Source organism: Sturnira hondurensis, unplaced genomic scaffold, assembly GCF_014824575.4.
Source record: "Sturnira hondurensis isolate 20B ecotype Veracruz unplaced genomic scaffold, ASM1482457v3 Scaffold0018337, whole genome shotgun sequence".
NCBI classification, from domain to species: Eukaryota; Metazoa; Chordata; class Mammalia; order Chiroptera; family Phyllostomidae; genus Sturnira; species Sturnira hondurensis.
The window spans coordinates 3,062,616-3,084,382 of record NW_028090968.1 but is presented as its reverse complement, the minus strand read 5'-3'; the positions used below and the strand labels follow the sequence as shown (position 1 = coordinate 3,084,382).

At 45.7% G+C, this 21,767-nt stretch overlaps 1 protein-coding gene across 1 annotated transcript in view; it reads right to left on the bottom strand.

Moving 5' to 3' along the window:
* Window positions 1-5,100: 5,100 nt before the first annotated feature.
* The window catches only part of EMP2 (epithelial membrane protein 2), a 36,014-nt gene continuing 19,347 nt past the window's right edge, over window positions 5,101-21,767 (bottom strand). Inside the window, exons 2-5 of the mRNA XM_037069001.1 lie at window positions 17,996-18,114; window positions 15,754-15,844; window positions 11,272-11,418; window positions 5,101-8,611 (exon numbers count right to left, since the gene is read on the bottom strand). Of these exons, the coding sequence (XP_036924896.1) occupies window positions 8,424-8,611; window positions 11,272-11,418; window positions 15,754-15,844; window positions 17,996-18,073 (504 nt within the window). The 5' untranslated portion in view covers window positions 18,074-18,114 and the 3' untranslated portion in view covers window positions 5,101-8,423. The remainder of the gene's footprint in view (window positions 8,612-11,271; window positions 11,419-15,753; window positions 15,845-17,995; window positions 18,115-21,767) is intronic.

Sequence of the window (21,767 nt, the reverse complement as noted above, 5' to 3'; positions counted from 1 at the left end):
GTATTAATGGGCATTTACATTCTGTTCAACTGCCCAGTATCTGAACTCTTTCCTTTGTTGGGGGATTCCCTTACTCCTGAGTCTTGATGGGTGGGAACTTACCACCCACCACACAAATTAAACATGCCCAGTTGTTGGGAACTTCCCTGCCTGGTTTTAGAAGCTGTAATCCCCCACCCCCCACTCCCCCATGGCTAAGGCTGAGTGAGCAACCTTTAGACCAAAAGCCACTAAGGAGACAAAGCTTATCTCCCTGGCAGGGGCTCCGCCTCTGCTCTTTTTACTTCATCCATAACTGACCCCCAATGCTTGGTCAGTTAGCCAATGACAGGTAAGATTCCCCAAGTGGGGAATAACCTAAGACAGGCACAATGACGTGGAGGCCCCAGGGAAGGACTTGGGGGGCTAGAGCAAAAGGGGGTGATGGACCCTTGCCCCTCAGCTCTGACATAGGCTGAGTCCTCATTCTGTCTGCAAGAAGTCTCCTAATCTCTTGGCTACCTTACTACCCCTGCCTGGTTTAAGCCTGAAACTATGCCTGGGCTGGAAAGGGTGGGTTCCCTAGGGCAATCAGGCCTAAAAAAGAATATGTAAACTCCTATGAAACCTGCTTTGTTTAGAATGCTCTCAATTAAATAAGGGTCCAAGCAAGAAGTGAGTTTGTCCCTCAAAGTTGTATAGCTCTTTAGCTATCTAACCCTGACGCAAAATAGGCCATCAGAGTTCTTTGTTATCTATGGCTTGATCCTTATTGCCTGACAATGATTAATGAGCTTTACTTGTATTCCTGTGCAAAATGAACCCAATAAAAGTCCATTCAGGAAAAGGCTCTTGGTCCACATCCTTTGAGAGATTGGCCACCTTTCCTCCCCAAGCAGATCATGTCTCAGTAGACTTATTCTCATCTGTGGCAGCCAGGGATGCCCTGTGGGTGGAGCCCCCCCCCAACCCAGTAATCATTTTCCAGCCTCCTTTGCAGCAAGGACATGGACACATGACCCAGCCAAACCTAAAATTAAAAAAAGAGATAGCACAGGTGATTTCCATCAGAGGCATTGACTGTGTAATATCAGGTTTCTGGTGCACGTGGTACCATCTCCTCATGGCAGTCATCTCCTCACTAAACTTTCCTGTGAAAGACTCTGAGGCAAGCCGGTGGAGTGTGGTGGTCGGCTGCATGCTTCCAAGCCTGCATGCTACACGATATCCTCTTTTTAAAAAGAAATCTTCACCTGATGATATGTTTTATTGATTTTTAGAGAGAGGGGAAGTGAGAGAGAAATATCCATGTGAGAGAGAAACACTGATCGGTTGCCTCCCAAATAGGCCCCAACCAGGGATTAAACCTGCAACCCAGGTACATGCCCTGACCAGAAATCAAACCCACAACCTTTAGGTGTATGGAACGATGCTCCAACCAACTGAGCTACCTGGCCGAGGCTGATTTCCTTTTAGTAAATTCCTTTCCTGTCTAAATCAGCTGCAGCCACGGCTGCTTGCACCTAAGAATGCTAATCCTAAATTTGGGTGCGACAAGCAACAGGCACTAATGTGGAATTGGCCGAGGGGTGGTGGCAGAGAAGAGAGCAGTGAAGACCTATATTCCAGGCTGGGAAGCAGTGGCCTTCACACTGCTATTGTAAAACATTTGGTTTACTCCGAGGTTTGGCCAACTTTTTCTGTAAAGGGCCAGATAGTAAACATTTTAGGCGTAGTGATCCATATAGTTTCTTTCTTTTTAAAGTAAATATATTTTATTGATTATGCTTGAATATTACAATTGTCCCATTTTCCCCCTTTTATTCCCCTTCACCTCGCACACCCTCTCCCACCCACATTCCCCCCTTTTAGTTCATGTCCATGGGTCATACAAGTTCTTTAGCTTCTACATTTCCTATGTTATTCTTTCCCACCCCCACCCCCATTTATTTTCTACCTACCATTTATGCTACTTATTCTCTGTACCTTTTCCCCCTCTCTCCCCCTTCTGCTCCCCCACTAATAATCCTCCATGTGATTTCCATTTCTGTGATTCTTTTCCTTTTCTAGTAGTTTGCTTAGCTTGCTTAGTTTGTTGTTGTTTTTCTTTTAGGTTCAGTTGTTAATAACTGTGAGTATGTTGTCATTTTACTGTTCATATTTTTTATCTTCTTTTTCTTAGATAAGTCCCTTTAACATTCATATAATAAGGACTTGGTGATAATGAACTCCTTTAACTTGACCTTATCTGGGAAGCACTTTATCTGCCCTTCCATTCTAAATGATAGCTTTGCTGAATAGAATAATCTTGGATGTAGGTCCTGGCTTTTCATGACTTGGAATACTTCTTTCCAGCCCCTTCTTGCCTACAAGGTTTCTTTTGAGAAATCAGCTGACAGTCTTATGGGAACTCCTTTGTAGGTGACTGTCCCCTTTTCTCTTGCTGCTTTTAAGATTCTCTCCTTATCTTTAATCTTGGCTAATGTACTTATGATGTGTCTTGGTGTGTTTCTCCTTGGGTCCAACTTCTTTGGGAATCTGTGAGCTTCTCGGATTTCCTAGAAGTCTATTTCCTTTGCCAGATTGGGGAAGTTGTCTTTCATTATTCTTTCAAATAAGTTTTTGATTTCTTGCTCTTCCTCTTCTCTTTCTGGCATCCCTATGATTTGGTTGTTGGAATGTTTAAAGAAGTCCTGGAGGTTCCTAAGCCTCTCATTTTTTTTTTTTTTAATTCTTGTTTCTTCATTCTGTTCTGGTTGAATGTTTCTTTCTTCCTTCTGGTCCACACCATTGATTTGAGTCCCAGTTTTCTTCCCATCACTATTTTCCTTTTTTTTCTGTGAGCATCCTGATTACCAGTACTTTGAATAGTACATCTGATAGGTTGGCTATCTCTTCATTGCTTAGTTGTATTTTTTCTGGAACTTTGATCTTTTCTTTCATTTGGGCCTTTTTTTTTGTCTCGGCCCACCTGTTATGTAGTAAGTGACAGAGCCTTAGGTGTTCACCAGGGCAGGGCAACCCATGAGCTGGATTGTGATGCTGTATGTGGAGAAGGGGTCTGAGAGGGAACAGTGCCACTTGCTCCACTCTCTGCCAGTTTTCAGTCACTTCTCCTGATACCCACAGGCAAATTGGGCCCTTCTGGTGCTGATTCTTGAGTGGGTAGGATTGTGTATATTCTAGGACCCTGTGGGTCTCTTCAGTGAATTCTCCTGTGAGGCTGGGAGTTTCCTCCACTGCTGCCTCAACCCCCACAGGTGTTTTAAGTCAGAGGCTTTGAGGCTTTATTTCCCCTTTCTGAAACCCTGGGTTGCAAGCTCTATCTACTCCCCAGTTGTTCCTCCAGGTTTATCTGCACACAAATGTTGGACTGCCCTGTCTGCCAGCTGCTGTCTGGCCACGAGTCCTCTCTGCCCAACTGCCCTCTCGGCCCCTCCTACCAGTCTGGATGAATATTTCTTCTTTAACTCTTTGGTTTTCAGACTTCCATACAGTTCAATTTTCTGTCAGTTCTGGTTGTTTTTTGTTTTTAAATTTGTCGTTGTTCGTTCAAGGAGGCACAGTGTATCTACCAATGCCTCCATCTTGGCTGGAAGTCCCATATAGTTTCTTTTGTAACTGCTTCATTCTGTCTCTGACAGCAGACAGAAAAAATATGTAAATTAGTGGGTGTGGCTGTGTGCCAATAAAACTTTACAAAATCAGGCAGTGAGCTGATTTGGCCCATGGGCCACAGTTTAAACCAGTTTAAATTGCCACCAATTTTACATCAACCACATACCTGTGGATGTTGTAGTAACAGAAAAAAAGCTATAGAAACACATTAGAATGTTGCCATTTCCCTCCTACAAGAGAAAGTCAATCTTGGGGCAAATATGGTCCATCTAATGGCAAAATGGAAGATGGCTTTACTGAGATTCTCTCTGCCTGAAGCTTACAATTTAAATGGATGGAAAGTCCAAGGATTTGGAGATTTGCAAGGATGGGCAAAGCAAGTTCTAAACCAGACATAGAATTTCATACTCTAGGATAAATCATGCTAGGCAGCAAAAATTTGCTGAATGAAAAAGATAATTTCCCGAATGGAAGAAATATGAAACTGAGTTTTCTGAAGTGCCACCATTCACCTGCCACACGGACAACAATCAAAAACCCAGAAACAAAGAATAGGGACAGTGGCCCCGGGAAGTCTGAGTTTGCAACTCCTGTGTGGAGTTAAGGACATGTTGGTTCCCTAGATAGACAGCTTTTACTACTTTTGGCATTCCTTAAATAATAACTAAAGACCTCTCAATCTCTATTTTTCTGGCTGAGTTTTCCTTTTTTTCAGTGGAGTGTGTGCTATGCAGAGAGTCATATTTTCATCATCACTCAACCCTTTAAAGCAGAAGGCTTTATGAAATACAAATTAAGAACATGACTGGCTAGGAAATATCAGGGGAAACGCTTTGTAAAGTATGATCATCTAATCACTGTGCTGCACACCTGAAACTAATACAAAATAATATTGCATGAAAACTGTAATTGGAAAAGAAACAACAGGACTAGCTCCATCATTGGCAGAGACCATTGCAAAATGAGAATGTGAAGCTGTTTGCTGAAATATCATTAAGAATTTTTAAATGGCCCTGGCTGGTGTGGCTCGGTGGATTCAGCACCAGCCTGCGTGCAAAGCAAATGGTCGCTGGATCAATTCCTAGTCAGGGCACATGCCTGGATTGCAGGCCAGGTCACCAGTAGGGGGTGCTCAAGAGGCAAACACACACTGATATTTATCTTTCTATTTCCCTCCCTTCCCATCTCTCTACAATAAGTAAATAATATCTTTTTTACTTGAAAAATTTTTAAAAGATGATAGCAGATGATTAACCAAGTGTGAGACCCTTTCAAAGCACAGGTTCTGTGCGGCTGCTGATTATCATCTAGGAGCCCCCCCCTCCCCCCACTCCATCATTGGAGGCAAAGGCAGTGGAGGTTGTCCTGTGACAAACTGTCAGACATCAACTGCTTGCTGCAAAAACCACATCATCTCCTTCATTAGAAACCAAATGACCCCTCTGCCACTCCAAATGGCAGCACTTTAACACGGTTGGGAACATTAGAGTCTGTTTCTCTGGGTTCTTTGGTCTTAAACTTTATTTTTCATGTACAGTTTCAGATTATACAAAACATAGAAAACGTACTATTTTTAAAGGCACTTTAAGTAGAAAGTATCTAACTACCCTAAGAATCACATTTGTCCACAAACCAAGATCCAAACTTAACCTCTAGGCCTTTCCCTGTGTTTCCCTATCACCACCACTCCCCCAATACACAAAACTGTCCCATGCACTGTATTGTAAGTAGCCTTTCAATTATTAGCGAGTTTAGTAATTCCCCACCCAGGTAGATTTTAAATGATGCTACAGCTCCTATCTAACCTACTGTGTTTAGTGTGTTTACATACAGGTGTGGGGGTCCAGGTGTCTTCATCATTAGTTAACACAGAGCATCCCAGGACCACAGCCTGTTGATTAGGGATGCGCACAGGCAAATAACCTGTAGCAGAATATGGAGGAGTGGGGGAAGTCTCCAATTCTCCTGTATTCAGGTACAAATATCTACATTCACTCAGAGCAACAAATCAATTTTCCAAACTCATGTGAACAGAGACCCAAAGTAATTTTAATGCAAATAACAAAATGAGTTAGTCTGTCTCCCTCCATAGCCCCTCAATGAAAGAATTACAGTACTGTATAAAAATGTCCTAACATGCACAAACTACAGCTCCTTCAAATACTGTTGTTACCAGTAATATATTTGGCCCTGATGTTTGCTTCTTGGATGTCTCAGTTAATTTTATGTGTTGTTCTTGAATAACTGATAGTAAGCACCAAGTGAGGGCTGATTCTGCCTACAGGTAAGAAATGTGGGTGTTTTCTCCCTCACAGCCTCACCTTTCCCACCTCCCCAATGCCGGAAGGCAGCTCTCACGTTTCACAAAACATCAGCATCACGACTGTGGAAGCTGAAGGCTGCACAGCAGTGGCAACCAGCCAGGGAAATCCACGGGGTCATCTCAGATTCTCAAGCACCCCTGAAGCTTTGGAGAAGGAAATGCATGCACTGATTAGGGATTAGGCTTTCCAGATATCTGGTTCTGAGGGTTGTTTGTTTTCCATTGTGGCTACCAGGAACTATAGAAAAGCCAGCTGGGTAGAAAGCTTGGGGCACGAGAGACCCACCTTCCTCCAGAGGCTCATGGAGCATCCTGCAAACCCCAAGGGTGTGACATGCTCCCAACCACCACGTGCCTAATGAGTCTTCAAGGACGTGGCCATCAGTCCTGTCATTGGCCCGATGTCACCCTGTACTGTGCAGGTGGCCTCCCTGTGGAGAGGGTGTCCTGTCTCAGGGAGGATGTCTGGGTTTGCTCACGCCTGTGTTTTCAGAGCCTCACACAGTGCCTGGAGCATAGTAGGCATGGAGTCCTCTGTTGCAAGTGCACAAATGATAAATGAATGAATGAGGAGATGGACAGAAAAATCAAATCCTGCACTGAAGAGGAGTCCACGGTGGCCCTAATACTATTCAAAACAGACACCTCCCCAGCTACACTGGAACGGGGCTGACATCGTGCCACTCAGCAGGTCGAGTGCAGAAGCATTTAAGTAGCACCCGAGCTCGGAGACACGGCAGAGAGGTCGCACACCAGCCCAGGCAGGCCTCCTCAGCAGCATGCTCGCAACACCAGAGGGAAAAGGCAGTGAGGTGCAAAGCGCTTCTTCAGTGGGGCACTTCCCAGGTCCCCACATAGCCCCACACCTCACGGTGCTCTTACACCTAAAGACAAACTCCCCAAAGCTATCCTCAGCACGGGCTCAGAATTGTCTGGAGTGTTCGCTCACCCAGACCCTGGCGAGGCTGGTGCCCATTAAAGTGAGAACTATGGCAATAGGGATTCCTCTGCTTCAATGGCTGTTGGGATGCTCCACGGAAGTAAATGTTCTCTTGGCAGAATAGATGATGCTGCCCAGCAAATGCCATCCGCAGGGGCTGAGTGCGTGCTATTTAGGCTGACCTCCACACCTCCTGCAGAATTTAAAGATAGGCAGGCACGCAGCAGGTTCCCTCCCACCCCACCAGCCTCGATTTTCAATCCTTGGTTGCACTCTTTGCAGCCTTCATATCAGTTTTCAATTAGTTTGCCTAATTGGTTTTTAGTCTCTCCTCCATTAAACAATAGCCCAATAAGGAGACTATCTCGACATGGTATCTCCATGCAAGCATTCCATAACTTATGCTGATGAGTGAATGAATGAATGAATGGTGGAGGGGTCCTCTGAGGCTCTAGAAAGGAGGTTAGTAAAGCCCAGCCAGCTTAATAGGCAGGGCAGGAAGAGAAAGGAGAGGTCTTCCGACTTAGGGCTATAAGAAGGCTGCGCTCCCCAGGGTGGCTGGCTATTGGGGTGTGCGGCCTAGGACTGGAGTTCTGGTAATCCAGATGAGAGCAGCTGTGGAAAAGACCATGAAGGATCAAGAGCTGACGGAGACCAGAGCTTTGGTCTGCAGTGGGGTCTAGACCCACCTCCCTAGCTTGATATGATGAGATCCTTCACATTTGTGAGGCAGCTCTGCTCCCTTGGCCCAGGGGCTGTGGTCCTCAACTTTAAAGCATGTAAGCATCACAGAGGAGCTTGTTAGAAATGCAGGCTCCCAGGCTCCATCCCTGAAGACTGTGATTTCGTAGTTTGGGGTGGAGTTGGGGAGGGGACCTGATAGTCTGCATTTTACGAGATGTGCTAGTGATCTCAGGTTGAAAGTCTTTGCCTCAGGGTGAGCCCACATCTGACCACTGCCCCCCTCACTTCCCTAAGGCAAACAGGTGACGTTGGCTGCAAATTTGGGTGGAATTTTCTGGACCTGGCCCACTCTAGGCAATTAGGGGCTATGGTCTGGATATAGACAGAACAGCTGGGTCCATACTTGTTATTCACATGGAACTTTGCTAAATACCTGAGGTTTCATCCCTCACCTGTACCCCCTACCATGGCCCACTTTCCACCACGAACACCAAGAGATTCGGGAAGGGAAGCTGAGGTGAGGGGAGCTTGGTGTGGCCCAAACCTAGGGGAAGACATGCCCCAGACCTGGCTTTCTTGGTCTCTTGTTACCCCATCACATCTCCGTGGTTAAGAAACATCCTGCTGAACATTTTTGGATTTGAGCACTGCTGGACTTTTGGCTTTGTGTTGTTGAGACCTGAGGATGGGCAGGAGTTCTGAATTCCAGCTTTCATAGTCTATCCTCTGATCTCAAGAATGCAAAAACTCTTCTCTTTCTTTGGCTTTTAAAGGAAACAATATGTTTGCTAGAAAAACCACAAAAAAAATGAATATATACAAAATGGTTATCTGAATGTGGATTTTGTACTGCGGTGAAATCAACCCAGCTCCTGGCGTTTATTTGCGCTTCCTCAGTATCAGGTACATGAGGCCGCTGATAAAGGTGAATGCAAAGGCCACCCACGCCAGGATGAAGGAGTAGCCATAACTGCCCTCCGAGGTCTGGCTATAGAGATAGGAGTTTCCCTCGTGAAGATCTTCGCGTCGGTCTGTGTAGATGGAAGCTGCAATCATGACGCACAGGCCTGTCAGAAGAAAATGAAGATACCAATAAGTCATGGACCGTTGTGTGTCCCAGGCGCCTCAAAGGACTGCGGCCAGAGGGGAAGATCTATTTAAGCTCTTATTATTATAGGCATTTATTTTAGTCTGTTGGAAAGATTATAACTAATATTTGCAGCAGATTATCATTGCCTCCCCTATTACCATTTTGCTTCCCATTCTTGCTAGCTGAACCCAATTTTTATTTGGGCAGCCGTGTGCCCAGTCCAAAGGATGAGCCATAATTGATCTAAGCCAGGGGTCAGCCTGATAGTAAATAGTTTAGGCTTTGTAGGCCCTGTACAATTTCTGCCCCAACTACTCAGCTCTGTACTTTCCCTTGGATACTACTTTAGATACTGTCGGGTCAGGATGGAATGTCTGGAGCTGTGGCAGCCTTTGGGGGCCATGAGAGTGTTATCAATGACACTCTGAAGATGATAACATAAAAGGATGAAAAGAATGGGGGGTTGTGATTCTGCTGCTGAGCTGCCAAACCAATCCTGGCACCTCCCACCTCCAGGCTATCTGTTGTAGAAAAAAAGTGAAAGTCTCTGCAGCTGAAGTCACTGTTACCTGGATTTTTCTCTTTCTTGCAGTCAAAAGCATCTTACTTGATTTACAGACATTAATGCTAGGATGAAGTTAAGTAGCCTGATTTTCCTTGGAGGACCTATTGCCTCCGTGGCCAGAGGAAGGACTGACCAACAGGGTGCCCAGCCCTTGTCTGGCTGGGGGTTGAGTGTATGACAATCTGCTGATCAAACTGTTGTTCCTGGAGATTTCAATCTAGAGCAAAGTCACACTGTCTTCTGATTTGCACTGATTCTGTCAGCATCTCTCCGAAGCAACTGCCCATCAGTTTCTGCTGCCTGGATCCTCTACACAAGACCTGGTTTTCAGCTTTTCCTTTGCTTCTTTCGAGCTGCCCCAGCACCACATCTCTTTCACAAGTTAGAGCATCTGTTGCTCACACAGAACATCACTGATTGCTACGGTGTCTAAACACTGCAGGGTTGGGCGGAAGCGGGCGGGGCAGGTCCTTGGACCAGAAAATGGTCAAGTGAGTTGTTGTGGATGGGAAAGGAGGGTGTGACTCTTGTATCAAAATCAGGGAATTTTCCTATGTAGGTATATATTAAGGTAACAAGCTTTCACTAAATGGCCTTAGTTGACAAATTGACAAATGGAGACATGACTGAAAATAAACTTCAGTGGGTAATTCCCTAAGTCCCCCTCTGCCTGTTAAGTGATAAGATTCACTTGCCTTTCATGGGGTGAGTAGTGGGGTATCCATGCCTCTTACTGGGAGATACAAAGAAAGTAAAGGGAGAGGCAGAGCAGACGCCCCCCCACTGGTGTCCTTGGGCAGGTCAAATCACTTCTCTCAGCCTCACTGGGTCTGGGTCACTGCTCCCAAGTGCTGGGCTTATGGGTGAGAATACAAATCCCCAGGTTCTAACCTAGCAGAGTCTGATTCACGAGGTCAAGATGGAGCTTGGGGTCTGCACTGTAGACAGGTGCCCACAGGGATCCTCGTGGACTTGGGGCTTGGGGACCAAGTGACCTTCCAGGGTCTTTTATACTCAAAATGCTTTAATCCTCTGCCTGCACCCTGGGTTGTCAGTCAATGGGCTCCAAGAGGATGTTGTGTGTGACCAATCACCCCACTCTGCCCAGGACCGAGGGTTTTCTTAAGACGCAGGACTCAATATTAAACTAGGTAGTCCCATGCACACAGATCATCCTAGTGTGCTGGTAATGTCCTGAGGTCTACACTTGACCCTGGGCTGCAGGCAATGAAGTCTGGGAGGCAGTCAGCTAGGAGGAGCTGGTGGTGAGAACCAAGCAGCGGGCTGGCTCCAAAGCCCAGATTTCTCATCCTCATCAAGCCACCCACTGACTCCAGACTGGAAAGGACAATGGAAGTGGCTTCCAGTTTTTGTCACCAGAAAGCTTTAACTCGCTACTGAGAAACAACAGCAAATGACGATGTTGTGGCACGAGGCTTCTTCACCTGATTTCAGCCTCGTTAAATTCATGAAGTAGAAAAAAGTGCTCTGAGACACCTTTTTCCTATAAGTCACTCCAGGATTGAGGCTACGTCTTGCTCATCTCTACACCTCCAAGTCCCCAAAGGCCTGGCCCACAGTGGGCACTTCTAACACCAACTAGCCTTAAAAACAGACAAACAAACAAATCTGTTGATGGCTTCCCACCAGCTTGGAACAAAGACCCCAATCCTAGAAGGCTTACAACATCCCAGGAAGTCCGGCCTCAGCTGCCTCTCTGGAGTGGTTTCCACCAGCCCCCCACTCCCTTTCCCACAGCTCCACACTAGCCCCACAGCCAGCTCTCAGTCTCTCCTATCACAGGGCTTTGGCCATGCTGTTCCCTCTGCCTGACACACTGTTCCTTCCCCTCTGTACCAACAGAGCACATCAGATTCTAACTCAGAAAGGATGACTTGTCTGACCCACTAACTAACTTCCAAACTCCAAAATATAAAATGTCCCATGGTGGCACCATGACACAGCAGCCAATGTCTCCTTTTCAAATCCTGACCTGCCTTGCCACTCCTGGCTTCTATTCGTGGGTGGTTGCGAAGGGAGTGCTTATTCTAAGACGCCGTTGTTTCACTTACATGACATGAGCTGGATGATGGAGGTTAAAACAAATCTCTCCCCCTGCTTGAGGCGGAAGAGCTGGAGCAAGAAGATCAGAAAGGCAATGCAGCAGAGAATGGTGGACAGGATCATGGTGGCCTGGACCGCCTGCATCGTGGAGTAATCTGTGGGGAAGGACAAGAGCACAGGACTGAGGACCACAGGCCGCCTGAGCCCCCGGGGTGCAGTGACAGTGACAGCTAGAGTGGGGGCGATGAGACAAGAGTGCAGGCTGTCTGGCCGTGCTCTGCACAGTACGAGCACAGGGCAGCCAAGAAGTCTACTCAACCCCTCTCCCTCTAGTGTCTATTCGTACACTTGACCTGACGATACTGTGCCCTTATCTGGACCTCATCAAGAACCACCCGCACTGATTTCTTCCCGGTCTGGGTCACTGCTCCCAAATGCTTGGCTCTTTGGTGGGGGATTTTTTTTAAAAAGTACAAATCCTCAGGTTCCAATCTGGCAGATTCGCATTCAAGAGATCAGGGTGGGACAGGTCAGGACAGGGTGTCTGCACTTTAGAGAGACCTCTGGAGGGATTCTCGGGGACTTGGGGCTCATAGGACTGAGTGACCTTCTGTAAGTACAATGAAGAGACTGAGCCTTCTGTTCTTGCTATTTAAGAAAATGAAGGTTATGTTTCTTTCAGTTGGCCTTAGAGAGTGGGGCATGAGGGGAGGCAGGTTGGTACAGGGGAGTGTGATCAGAGAAAGGAGCCAGTCTTGGGGGAGGGCGCTGCACGGAGAAGGACACAGCTGGGGCCCTGCACCACAGGCGTACACAGGGGTCAAGCACTGAGACTACAGCCACCTGCATGGGCCTCTAGTTTACTCACCTGTGAAATGGGGATAGTAATAGCTTCTGCCTCAGCAGGCTGGGAGAGTGGGTAAACTTACGCACGGAAAAGTTTTAGGGGTGCCCCCCAAAGGGAGTTTTTTATAGAGGCTGGATGTTATCACTAGGAGACAGTAAGATGGGTGAAGGGACAGAACCCAAAGCAGCAGAGGGAAATCTAAGGAAAACCTTTTTGTTTTTTCTTTCAATCTTGTCTAAAAAGTGACTAGAGGGAGGCATAATTTCCAGTACTTAATGATCTTTGAGAGCAACGGCTCTCAGTGCATTCTGGCTGTACATTAGGACCACGGGAGAGCATGGAGCCCCTCCCCCATTGCTTACAGTCAGGAACAAAGATAGACATCCCCCCACCCCCTGCATACCACATGATCAAATCATATGAAGTCCAAGAACAGGCAACCGGGAACTACAGTGACAGAAGTCAGAGTGGTTGCCCTCAGGGCAGGGGTGGTGGGAACTGAGCTGTAAGGGGCCCGAGGGAACTTTCTGGAGTGATGGAATGTTCTCCATCGTGCCTTTGATGGCAGTTACATGGGTGTATACATAATTGTCAAAACTCTTTGGACTGAAACCTTAAGAAGTCTGCATTTTCTTGCTTGTAAATTACAGCTCTGTTCTAGAGCTATCCGGCGGACTACACTGAAATGAAACAAATGAGAATCTCTGGTGGTGTTGGGATCAGGCATGCAGGGGCGTGTCAAGTTTAATGCAGGGCCAGGAGAGTACCCCTCTGGCTTCGAGCACTGCTTCCTAAATTTGCCCAATTCCAGGAACCACCTGGGTGCTTATTAAAACTGCAGATCCCTGGGCCTGTCTTCCTGAGGTTCTGATGCAGGAAGTGGGGCGGCACCAGGAGTCAGTGTTTTGAGCAAGTACCCCAGGTGGCGGGACAAACATGGAAAACATGGCTGCTGTGGACTGAATGTTTGTATCACCTCCCCAATTCATAGGTTGACATCCTCACTCCCAGTGTGAAGGCGGGGCCTTTAGGAAGTGATTAGGTCACGAGGGTGGAGCGATCAGGAACAGGATTAGTGTCCTTAGAAGAATAGACAGGAGAGCTTGCTTCCTCTCTCTGCTCTCTCCAGGTGAGGACATGAGAACCAGGCTGTCTGCAAACCAGGGAGAATGTCTGCTCCTCCCAGACACCAGATCTGCCTGCACTCGTGAAATGTAAATAAATGTCTGATGTTTAAGCCACCCAGTGGTCTCCTGTTATGACAGCCTGGACATATTAAGACAATGGCTTTAGGAAAAAAGGGCACAAGATCTCAAAACAGTTTCTCAAAACAGGGGGGTGGGGTGGGTGCAGAAGATTCTGCTGGCGGCCAGTGAGCTTAGTCTAGGTGGAGTACAATCAGCTCGCCAACCAACGAAACTCACCCAAAGAGTGGGTGAGTTTTGTTCACTTTGCCCTTGTTTAAATGTCTAAGGACCTGAAGAAAAAGTTTTCCAGCCGCCACTTTAGCACTTTTATAACACTCGATAATATCTGGGTTTGTTGGTTGTCTTGTTTTTAACAGGAAAGAACCAGAAACAATGTTAGGACCTTCAAGAGGTAGGTACATCTGGTGAGGATTTAATAACATTTGGTGTCCAGTGTAGCATTTTAAAAATATTTTATTTATTTCTTTTTAGAGAGAGGGAAAGTGAGAGAGAGAGGGAGAGAAACATCGACCTGCTGCCTCTCGCACACCCCCAGCTAGGGACCTGGTCCACCACCCAGGCTTGTGCCTTGACCAGGAATCGAACCGGTGATTTTTCAGTTTGCAGGCTGGTGTTCAGCTCACTGAGTTACACCAGCCAGGTCCAATGTGGCATTTTTAATAAATTTTCCTTCCTTTATAGTACCACTGGTACTATAGCAAGTGGTACCAGATTATCATTTATGTGGGGATGTAAATTTCCTTTCAAAGTAGATGAATGTAAGGAAAAAGTGAACTATTCTGAAGTAGGGGTCAGCATGTTTTTTCTGTAAAGATCAGACCAGTAAATACTCTGGGTTTTGTGGCCATGTAGTCTCTTGTTGCATTTTCTTATTTTGCTTTTTTGAGGGGTTTTTTGTTTTGTTTTGTTTAAACAACTCTTTAAAAATGTAAAAGCCATATTTATCTAATTGGACTGAATTGGGCTGGCCGTTTGCCAACCCCTGTTATTTTAAGAAAAAGTAACTGGGAATGAAATCATTCCATGTAGAGACCAGGGAGCACAAATAGCAGAGGCTTGGAAACACTGCCGCAGAGCACAGCCAGCCCTCCCAGCTGACCACACACACTGGCGACAGCTGGGCTCGCAGAGCACAGGGAAGAGTGTTTGCTCCCAGGGTCAAGGCTTAGCAGAGCGGATAGACTGACACGGGGAGGGTGTGGCAGGGACCACACGACGTGGTTTAAAATGCAGGTTTCAGAATGGAGCCCATCTAGATTGAAATCCTGGCTCCACTGCTTATTCCTGGATGTGTAACCTTGGGTTTCCACTCTCTGCCTCAGTTTCCCCATCTAATGGGACCCATGGTCCCTGCTGGATAGGGCTATGAGATCACTTATGTAAAGGACTTAGCCCCGTGCCTTGCACTAAACCTTTAGTAAATGATGCCTTCTTTGGTATTTTTACTGCCTGTATAATGAGTGTTGACATTGTTATTGACAGAAGGTAAGACTTTAGGAGCCAGTGAGCAGAGTCCCTTGCCCCCTAAATAAGATGGTCCTAAATTGGCAAACAAGCAAAAACCAACACAAAAAAACAGGATGCACATTAAATCTGAATATCAGGTAAACAACAAGTAATTTTTTTTAGTGCAAGTATGTTCCATGCTAATAGTTAAGGCATACTTAAATTAAGTTACTTATGGTTTATCTGGGATATCAAATTTAACTGGGCATCCAGTATTTTTCAGGCACCAGGGCCCAAAGTGCCTCTTCCATCAGTTTTATAACAGAAAATAGAACCATCTTCTCCAGAGTGAAGGAGGGTGTTTTTTAAGTGGAATTTTCTGCATTTGCAAAGCCTTTTGGAGTACTTCAGCTTATGCACAGAGGCAGACAGGGCAGGTGCATTGCTATTCCCTCCACTTACCGCTGACGATATTGATAGTCTTAGTGATCAGATGACTTGCCCCCAGGTAAGATCACACAGCTCACAAAGGAGCGAGCACTCAAGGCTCTTGAGGTGCAGGGAAGTGACACAAATGTCAGAGACAGTCTCCGAGTCTACGTAAAGGGGAGGCTTGGATAAGTGAGAAGGGGGAGAAGATTCTAGACGAGGGCTGGAGTTCAGAAAGTATGAGAAAGGAAGTTCCACTTAGCCGAGAAACAGAGAAGAATGGGCACAGCGTAGGTGGGGTTGGAGTCCCCTGCAGCCCCTGCCTTCTCCACACCCCTCCTGACCCATTCCCTGCTGCAGGCTGTCCCCGCCGCAGGCTGTCCCCGCCGCAGGCTGTCCCTGCCGCAGGCTGTCCCTGCTGCAGGCTGTCCCCGCTGCAGCCTGCTGAGCCCCCAGCCAGGCCCCTCCCAGAATGCCGGGTGAAGGAGAGGATGAGAAGTCAGATAACAGGGAAGCCTTCCTGCTGATCATCCAACCTTCTCAATCAGCTTCACACTCACTCGAATAGTTGTCACCGATTTCTGTACAATTTGAGTTGTTGACACAGACTTTCCAGACATCTGCATAAAATCCTTCTCCTACCCACCAGGCCTGTAACACAAAATGGAAACAGAGGGAAAGGCTGATTGTTAATTATGAAAATACTGACTCCTGATAAGGTGTGAGGCACTGCGGTAAATGAATGTTTGAGACCAGTGCTTCTCAATCTTCAGTGTGCATGCAAGCTACCTGGGGATCTGGCTAAAATGCAGATTATGATTCAAGAGGTCTGTGATGGGGCCTGAGATTCTGTATTCCCAACAAGCACCCAGGCGATGTCCACACTGCTGGTCTCTCCACATGATAGAGGAGAGAAGATGAGGCTCAGTTGGTGGTAAGAAATACACAGTGGTCAATTCCACAAGAGCTACAAGCCTGAGAAAAGGAAGACATTGGGAAGGGGAGAAGCCTGTCATGGGTGCTCTCCCACCCTCAGAGAGAATGTTTCATTCTCTCTGTGCTTCTGCTTTCTCCACCTGCCCCAGAAGGCCATCCTTCTGCTTTCCATCCCCCCAAAGCCTGGAATCTCCCCCACCCATTCGTCCAGTCAACAGAGGTTCACTGAGCTCCCGCTATGTGCCCCACTACAGCGCCAAGCACAATTCCTAACTCATGAATTCCCTGTGACTCACAGACTGGCAACAATGACCGTCTGAGTCTTCTCAGTGAGCCACTGTGACATAAACACACCGGAGTCTTCCATAGGATTAAGCAGTGCTGTGGCTTATAGCTTTTCTGCCCCTAATGTCCGTCTACCCTGTTCACTATGCCTGCAACCATTTCAGAACCCCAAAGGGCCCGATACAAGAAATAGAAAAAGGAAATTCTAAAAGAACATTCAATACCATTTATTTCACTAGGCATGGGCCCTTCGGATAATGGCAAAGTGCAAATCCTTTAACCCATGGCATCAATGTGATCCCTGCCCTACCCACTCAGGGCGGCTATTCAGGAACCTGCAGGAACCCAAACCTGATCACTGTACTTATCTGCCCTTACAGGATACAAAGCCAGGAGGTCTGGAATGGGTCAAGTCCCAGCTCTGCCACTCACTGCAGTGTAAACTCTGCAGGTGCCCTCACTGCCCTGAGGTCCAGTTCCCTTATCAGAAGCAGTGCTAGGAGAGGACCCATCTCAAAAACTTCAGGTGAGGATCAACTGAGATGCTGCGTGTAGAAAAGGCCTAGCCTAGACCAGAGTAAATGCTTTCTAAGTGACAGGAGGTCTAATGGTCTATGTTTTTACTGTTAGGATGATCAACTGTATGTACGCAGAGCTGACGGCCACTTGCAAGGTGCATTGTTTAGCTTCTTCAGCAGCGTTTCTGACTCCAAATGTTGCTGCAGTCTGAAACTATCAGAATTGACACCAGGCATTTGGATCAAGGTGTGGGCCATAGAGGTCCTTTGGTAAAAAGCTTATCTCCTGCTGGGAGGGATATTAATGCCAATAGGTTACTTACCAAGTGCATTCTTGCCATATAGCTGAGAGATGGATACTAAAGGGAAAGAGTTAACTTTTTCATAGGAGCATGGGCAGAGTTGGAGAAGTTCCCAGTGTGGGCTCTGCTAGGAGGGCATGGCCAGGTGGGCCAGCAACAAGGGACCCTGTCAGTAAGGAGACATCCGAAGCAGGAGGAGCAGAGATTGCCTGGGATGGGTCACCTGTGGTGAGGGAGGGGTGTCTAGGGTAGTGGTCCTCAACTAAGGATGATTCTGCCCCCTACAAGACATTTGGCAGTGTCTGAAGACATTTCTGGTTGTCACAAGTAGGAGTGGGAGGGCTGCTGGCATCCAGCGGGTAGAGACCAACAATGAGGCTAAACCTCCAATAGTGCACAGGATGGCCCCGCAACAAAGAATGATCCGGCGCAAAGTGGCAACAGTGCCAATGCTGAGTCATTGACCTCTGATAAGAGGGCTGAAATTATGCTGAGTCCTCAAATGGCTCCCTACAACCATGGCATCATGCCAGGCTCTCTGGAGGAATCAGGGATGAGAGGACCAACGTCCCCGCCCACCAATACGTGGGTGCTCCAGACCCCAACACTTAGGCCAGAGCCCTCAGGCCCAGATTAAGGAGACAGACATGCCTTGGGAGGCAGGACAACCCCAAACTGTAATCACCTTGGGCAGTTCTCAATCCTGCTATTGACTGTAGGGTGCAGGGGTTCTGGGATGGTCAGAAGTAAAGGGAACTTACATTGTCGATGGTGGCGATGAAAAGCAGGGCCGCGGAGGTGATGTGGAAGATGATGATGAAAGCCAGAAGCACCAACATTTTCACAGGGCACGTTAGGGCGAGGGGGAGAGACAGATGTGCTAAAGAGGGTGTGAGAAATTCGGACTTGTCAACAGCAAAATTGAAATAAAAACATAAGCAACTTTTCAGGGGGGTTTAGAAAATAAAAAACAGCTCTTTCTGCCTTTTCTTGCTTGCAGACTAAGGTCTAACTCAGACAAGGTCTAGCTCAAAGTCTAGCTCTTTTCAAAGTTGTTCTTTGTTGTACCCAAACACCCAGTATTCCCTGTGGAGGATTTGGGGTGAGGATCAGTTAGAAACCCTCATTCAGAAAAGCATCGCTGTGTGTGAGCTAAAATGCTGTTTGGATCTCCCGCCCACCAGGCATTGCCCTGGGAATTTCACAGCCCCAGAGGAAGCTCACCCTCTGAGTTGAGTGTTCATGATCATGGTCCCTGCTGAGTCATAAAGCAGAAGTGATTATGATACAAAAAGACTTCCTAGTAATCTGACAGTTTATATAATTAATCCCCTCTCAAACACCCCCTCCTCCTAATATTTATTCTCATTAGAACATCTGACCACAAAATGCAAATGCACTATGTGGCAGACAGCTGCCATTCAACTTTCCTCCTCAGAGCATGGGAAGACTGCATTTCCCAGACTACCATTCGGTTAGGTTGGACCTTGTGACTAATTCTGGCCAATGGGCTGCAAGCAAAGGGTGACCTTGCTGGTCCGAAGCATTTCTGGGTTGAGAAGCAGGTGAGAGTTCTTCGTGCTCCCTCCCCCTGATGAAGTAGTTGGGATGGTGCAACCACAATACATTGAAGCCTCACACTTTGGACAGATACCATGATTGAGAAATAAGCCTTTAGATATCAAACAACTGAGATCTCAGAGTAAATGTTTTACTATGGCTAGACAGTCTAAATAACATACAACAAGAAGCAACTATAAAAAATAGAAATCTTGCAAGAGAATTAGGGTTGTACCAAGTTGATGAAAGTGAACCACTCAGAAGGCACTAAGGCCATTAATAAGCAAGGACTTGTCTGAAGTGAACTTGTTAGCAATAAAAGAAGAAAACAATGAATATGGATGATATTGGGGGAAAAGCATTCAGAAGAATGATTTAAATATCAAAGAATTAAAAGTCACCCTTGGAAAAAGTGGCAAAGTTTTCAAACATTTTCACAAACTAAACGACATGCAAATGTAAAGATGTCACATCAACCAATCTAGTTGGAAAAGTGAACACGACCAAGCCCTGAAAATCAACACTTCATTTCATTCATTCTTCATTCACTCCAATAATTTGTGATGAGTTACTATTACTAAATTTTATAGAACATAACATTTTTAATTTCACTTACAAAAATATAGTCCAAATCAGACCTTGGTTTTATTATTTATGATGACATATTCGTACCAGTTTTAAGTGGATTAGTTTTATTTTTTAAGTCTCTCCCCCTCCAAACACACACACACACACACTTATTCTGAATCTTTTGAGAGTAAGTTGCCTATATCATATTTCCATGTGACTAAATATTGTGGTGTGACTCTCTCTGAAAAACAAGAACATTCTCTTACATAACCACAATAGATATGCAAGATTAAGAAATTTCACATAGCCCTGACTGCTGTGGCTCAGTGGGTTGAGCACTGTCCCTCAAACTGAAAGGTCATCAGTTTGATTCCTGGTTAGGGCTTATGCCTGGGTTGCAGACCAGGTCCCCAGATGGTTCTCTCCTTCTCTCTTCCCTACCCTCTCTCTAAAAATAAATAAATACAATCAATTTTTAAAAAAATAAATTTTGCATAGTATAATACTATCATCTAACCTACAAACCATATTCAAATTTCTTCAATTATCCCAATAATGGCCTTAGCTATTTCTTTTTCTGTTTGAGGACAAATCCAGAATGATGATGCATTTTGCTTTCATGCCTCTTTAATACAGAATGGTTCCTCAGCCCTCCCTGGCCTTTCATGACATTGATATTAAATAAGAGTTACTTTTACTTTATCGAATGTCCCTCAATTTGTCTGATGCTTCCTAACGACTGGATTCAGGGTTTGCTCCTTTGGTAGGAATACTGCATAAGCAACGTGTCCTCAGTGTACGCTTATCCCACCAGGATGCACACGATGTTGGTCTTCTCATTAGTGGTTATGCTAACTTTGATGAAGTGGCTAAGATCCACCAGATCTATCCATTGTATTTTTCTCATTTGTAATTAAAAAGCAATTTGTGTGTGTACAAGGGCGTATATTTTATTGAGGTAAAGTGTACATAATATAAAAGTTATCATTGTGACATTTAGTATATTCACAATATCCAAAGGTTGTATATCCATCACCATTGTCGAGTTCTAGAACATTTCATCACTGCAAAAGAAAATCCTGTACGTATTAATTAGTCACTTCTTATTCATCTCTCCATTTAGTCCCTGGCAACCACCAATCTACTTTCTGTCTATGGATTTGCCTATTCTGGATACTTCATATAAATGAAATGATAAATACTGTCCTTTGTGTCTGACTTCTTTCACTTAGGACAATGTTTCATCCATGTTGGAGAGATATTTTAAACAATGTAGAGATCTGATCTCTCATTGAAATGTCACTCCAATGGGTTGAGCATCCACTGATACTTCTGAAACAGAAGCATGAAAAAAGCCTTTCCCACATACCAGCTCTCCCACCTAGAGAGTTTCACTGCAGAAAACCTCCCCACTCTATCTGTCAACTCTTCTCTCTGACCTTGCTCACTCTCTCACTCCCTTCTTCCCTGACCAAGGCCATTCTTTGAGACCCAAGATTCATTAACAATGAGCTCGACCTGTGTGCCTGCAGAGCTCAGTCTGGACGGTCACAGCTGTGACTCGTGCATCGTCATTTGGAAGGACCTGGTGAACTAGCTCAGATTCTTCCAATTCTTTTAAAAAGAACAAATCCCCCTTTGTTTAGGCCTGCGTCATTCTTAGCTGCCAGCATATGCTGCCTCCAAAGAGATGTGTTTCTGACCCTCACAATAAAGAGGGCTCGTGTACCACAGTGATGTTATTTTAATAACAGCTGGAACACCAAAATGCCAATCTCATCCAGCAAGGCCATAAACTTCAGGGTGATAATGGCCTCACATATGGTCCAGCTCAGATGACACAATGCCTATGGACATATAATGAAGACTCAAGAAAAGGGGAAAAAAGGTTTTAACTCAGTCTTTCCCAAAGTGTGGAATTCATGTTACAAGGCATAACTTTGGATGGTGCATTGGTATGGCATCAAATAACACTGAACCATGTGAGGAGAAAGTCCTCATTCTAAACTTTCTGAGTCCACCAAAGAGAAAAGACCCAGTCTGGTGCTAGTCTGTCTGTAACATGTGCTATTTTTTTTTCAAACAACAAGAACAATACTGAGAACTTTAGGTAGGCCATAGTGTGTACCTAGAATTAAACAATGTTATTTTGATAGTATAATGTTTTTTTAAGGTTCTTTCTTTAGACATACCATGTATAGTCATGATAGAAAGTCTCCTGAAAACAAATTTACTGAAATTTTAAAAGTGAGTGATTTAAGAAAAATACTATGTAAATAAAAGGACAGGTGGTCTCCAGTGTTAGGAAAAATCCTGGGAGTGGTTCTCAAATGCCTAACGTCTGGGAGGCATTGCTTTAACACCAGAGAGTGATTTCAGCTGAATTCCACCCAGTAGGCATAA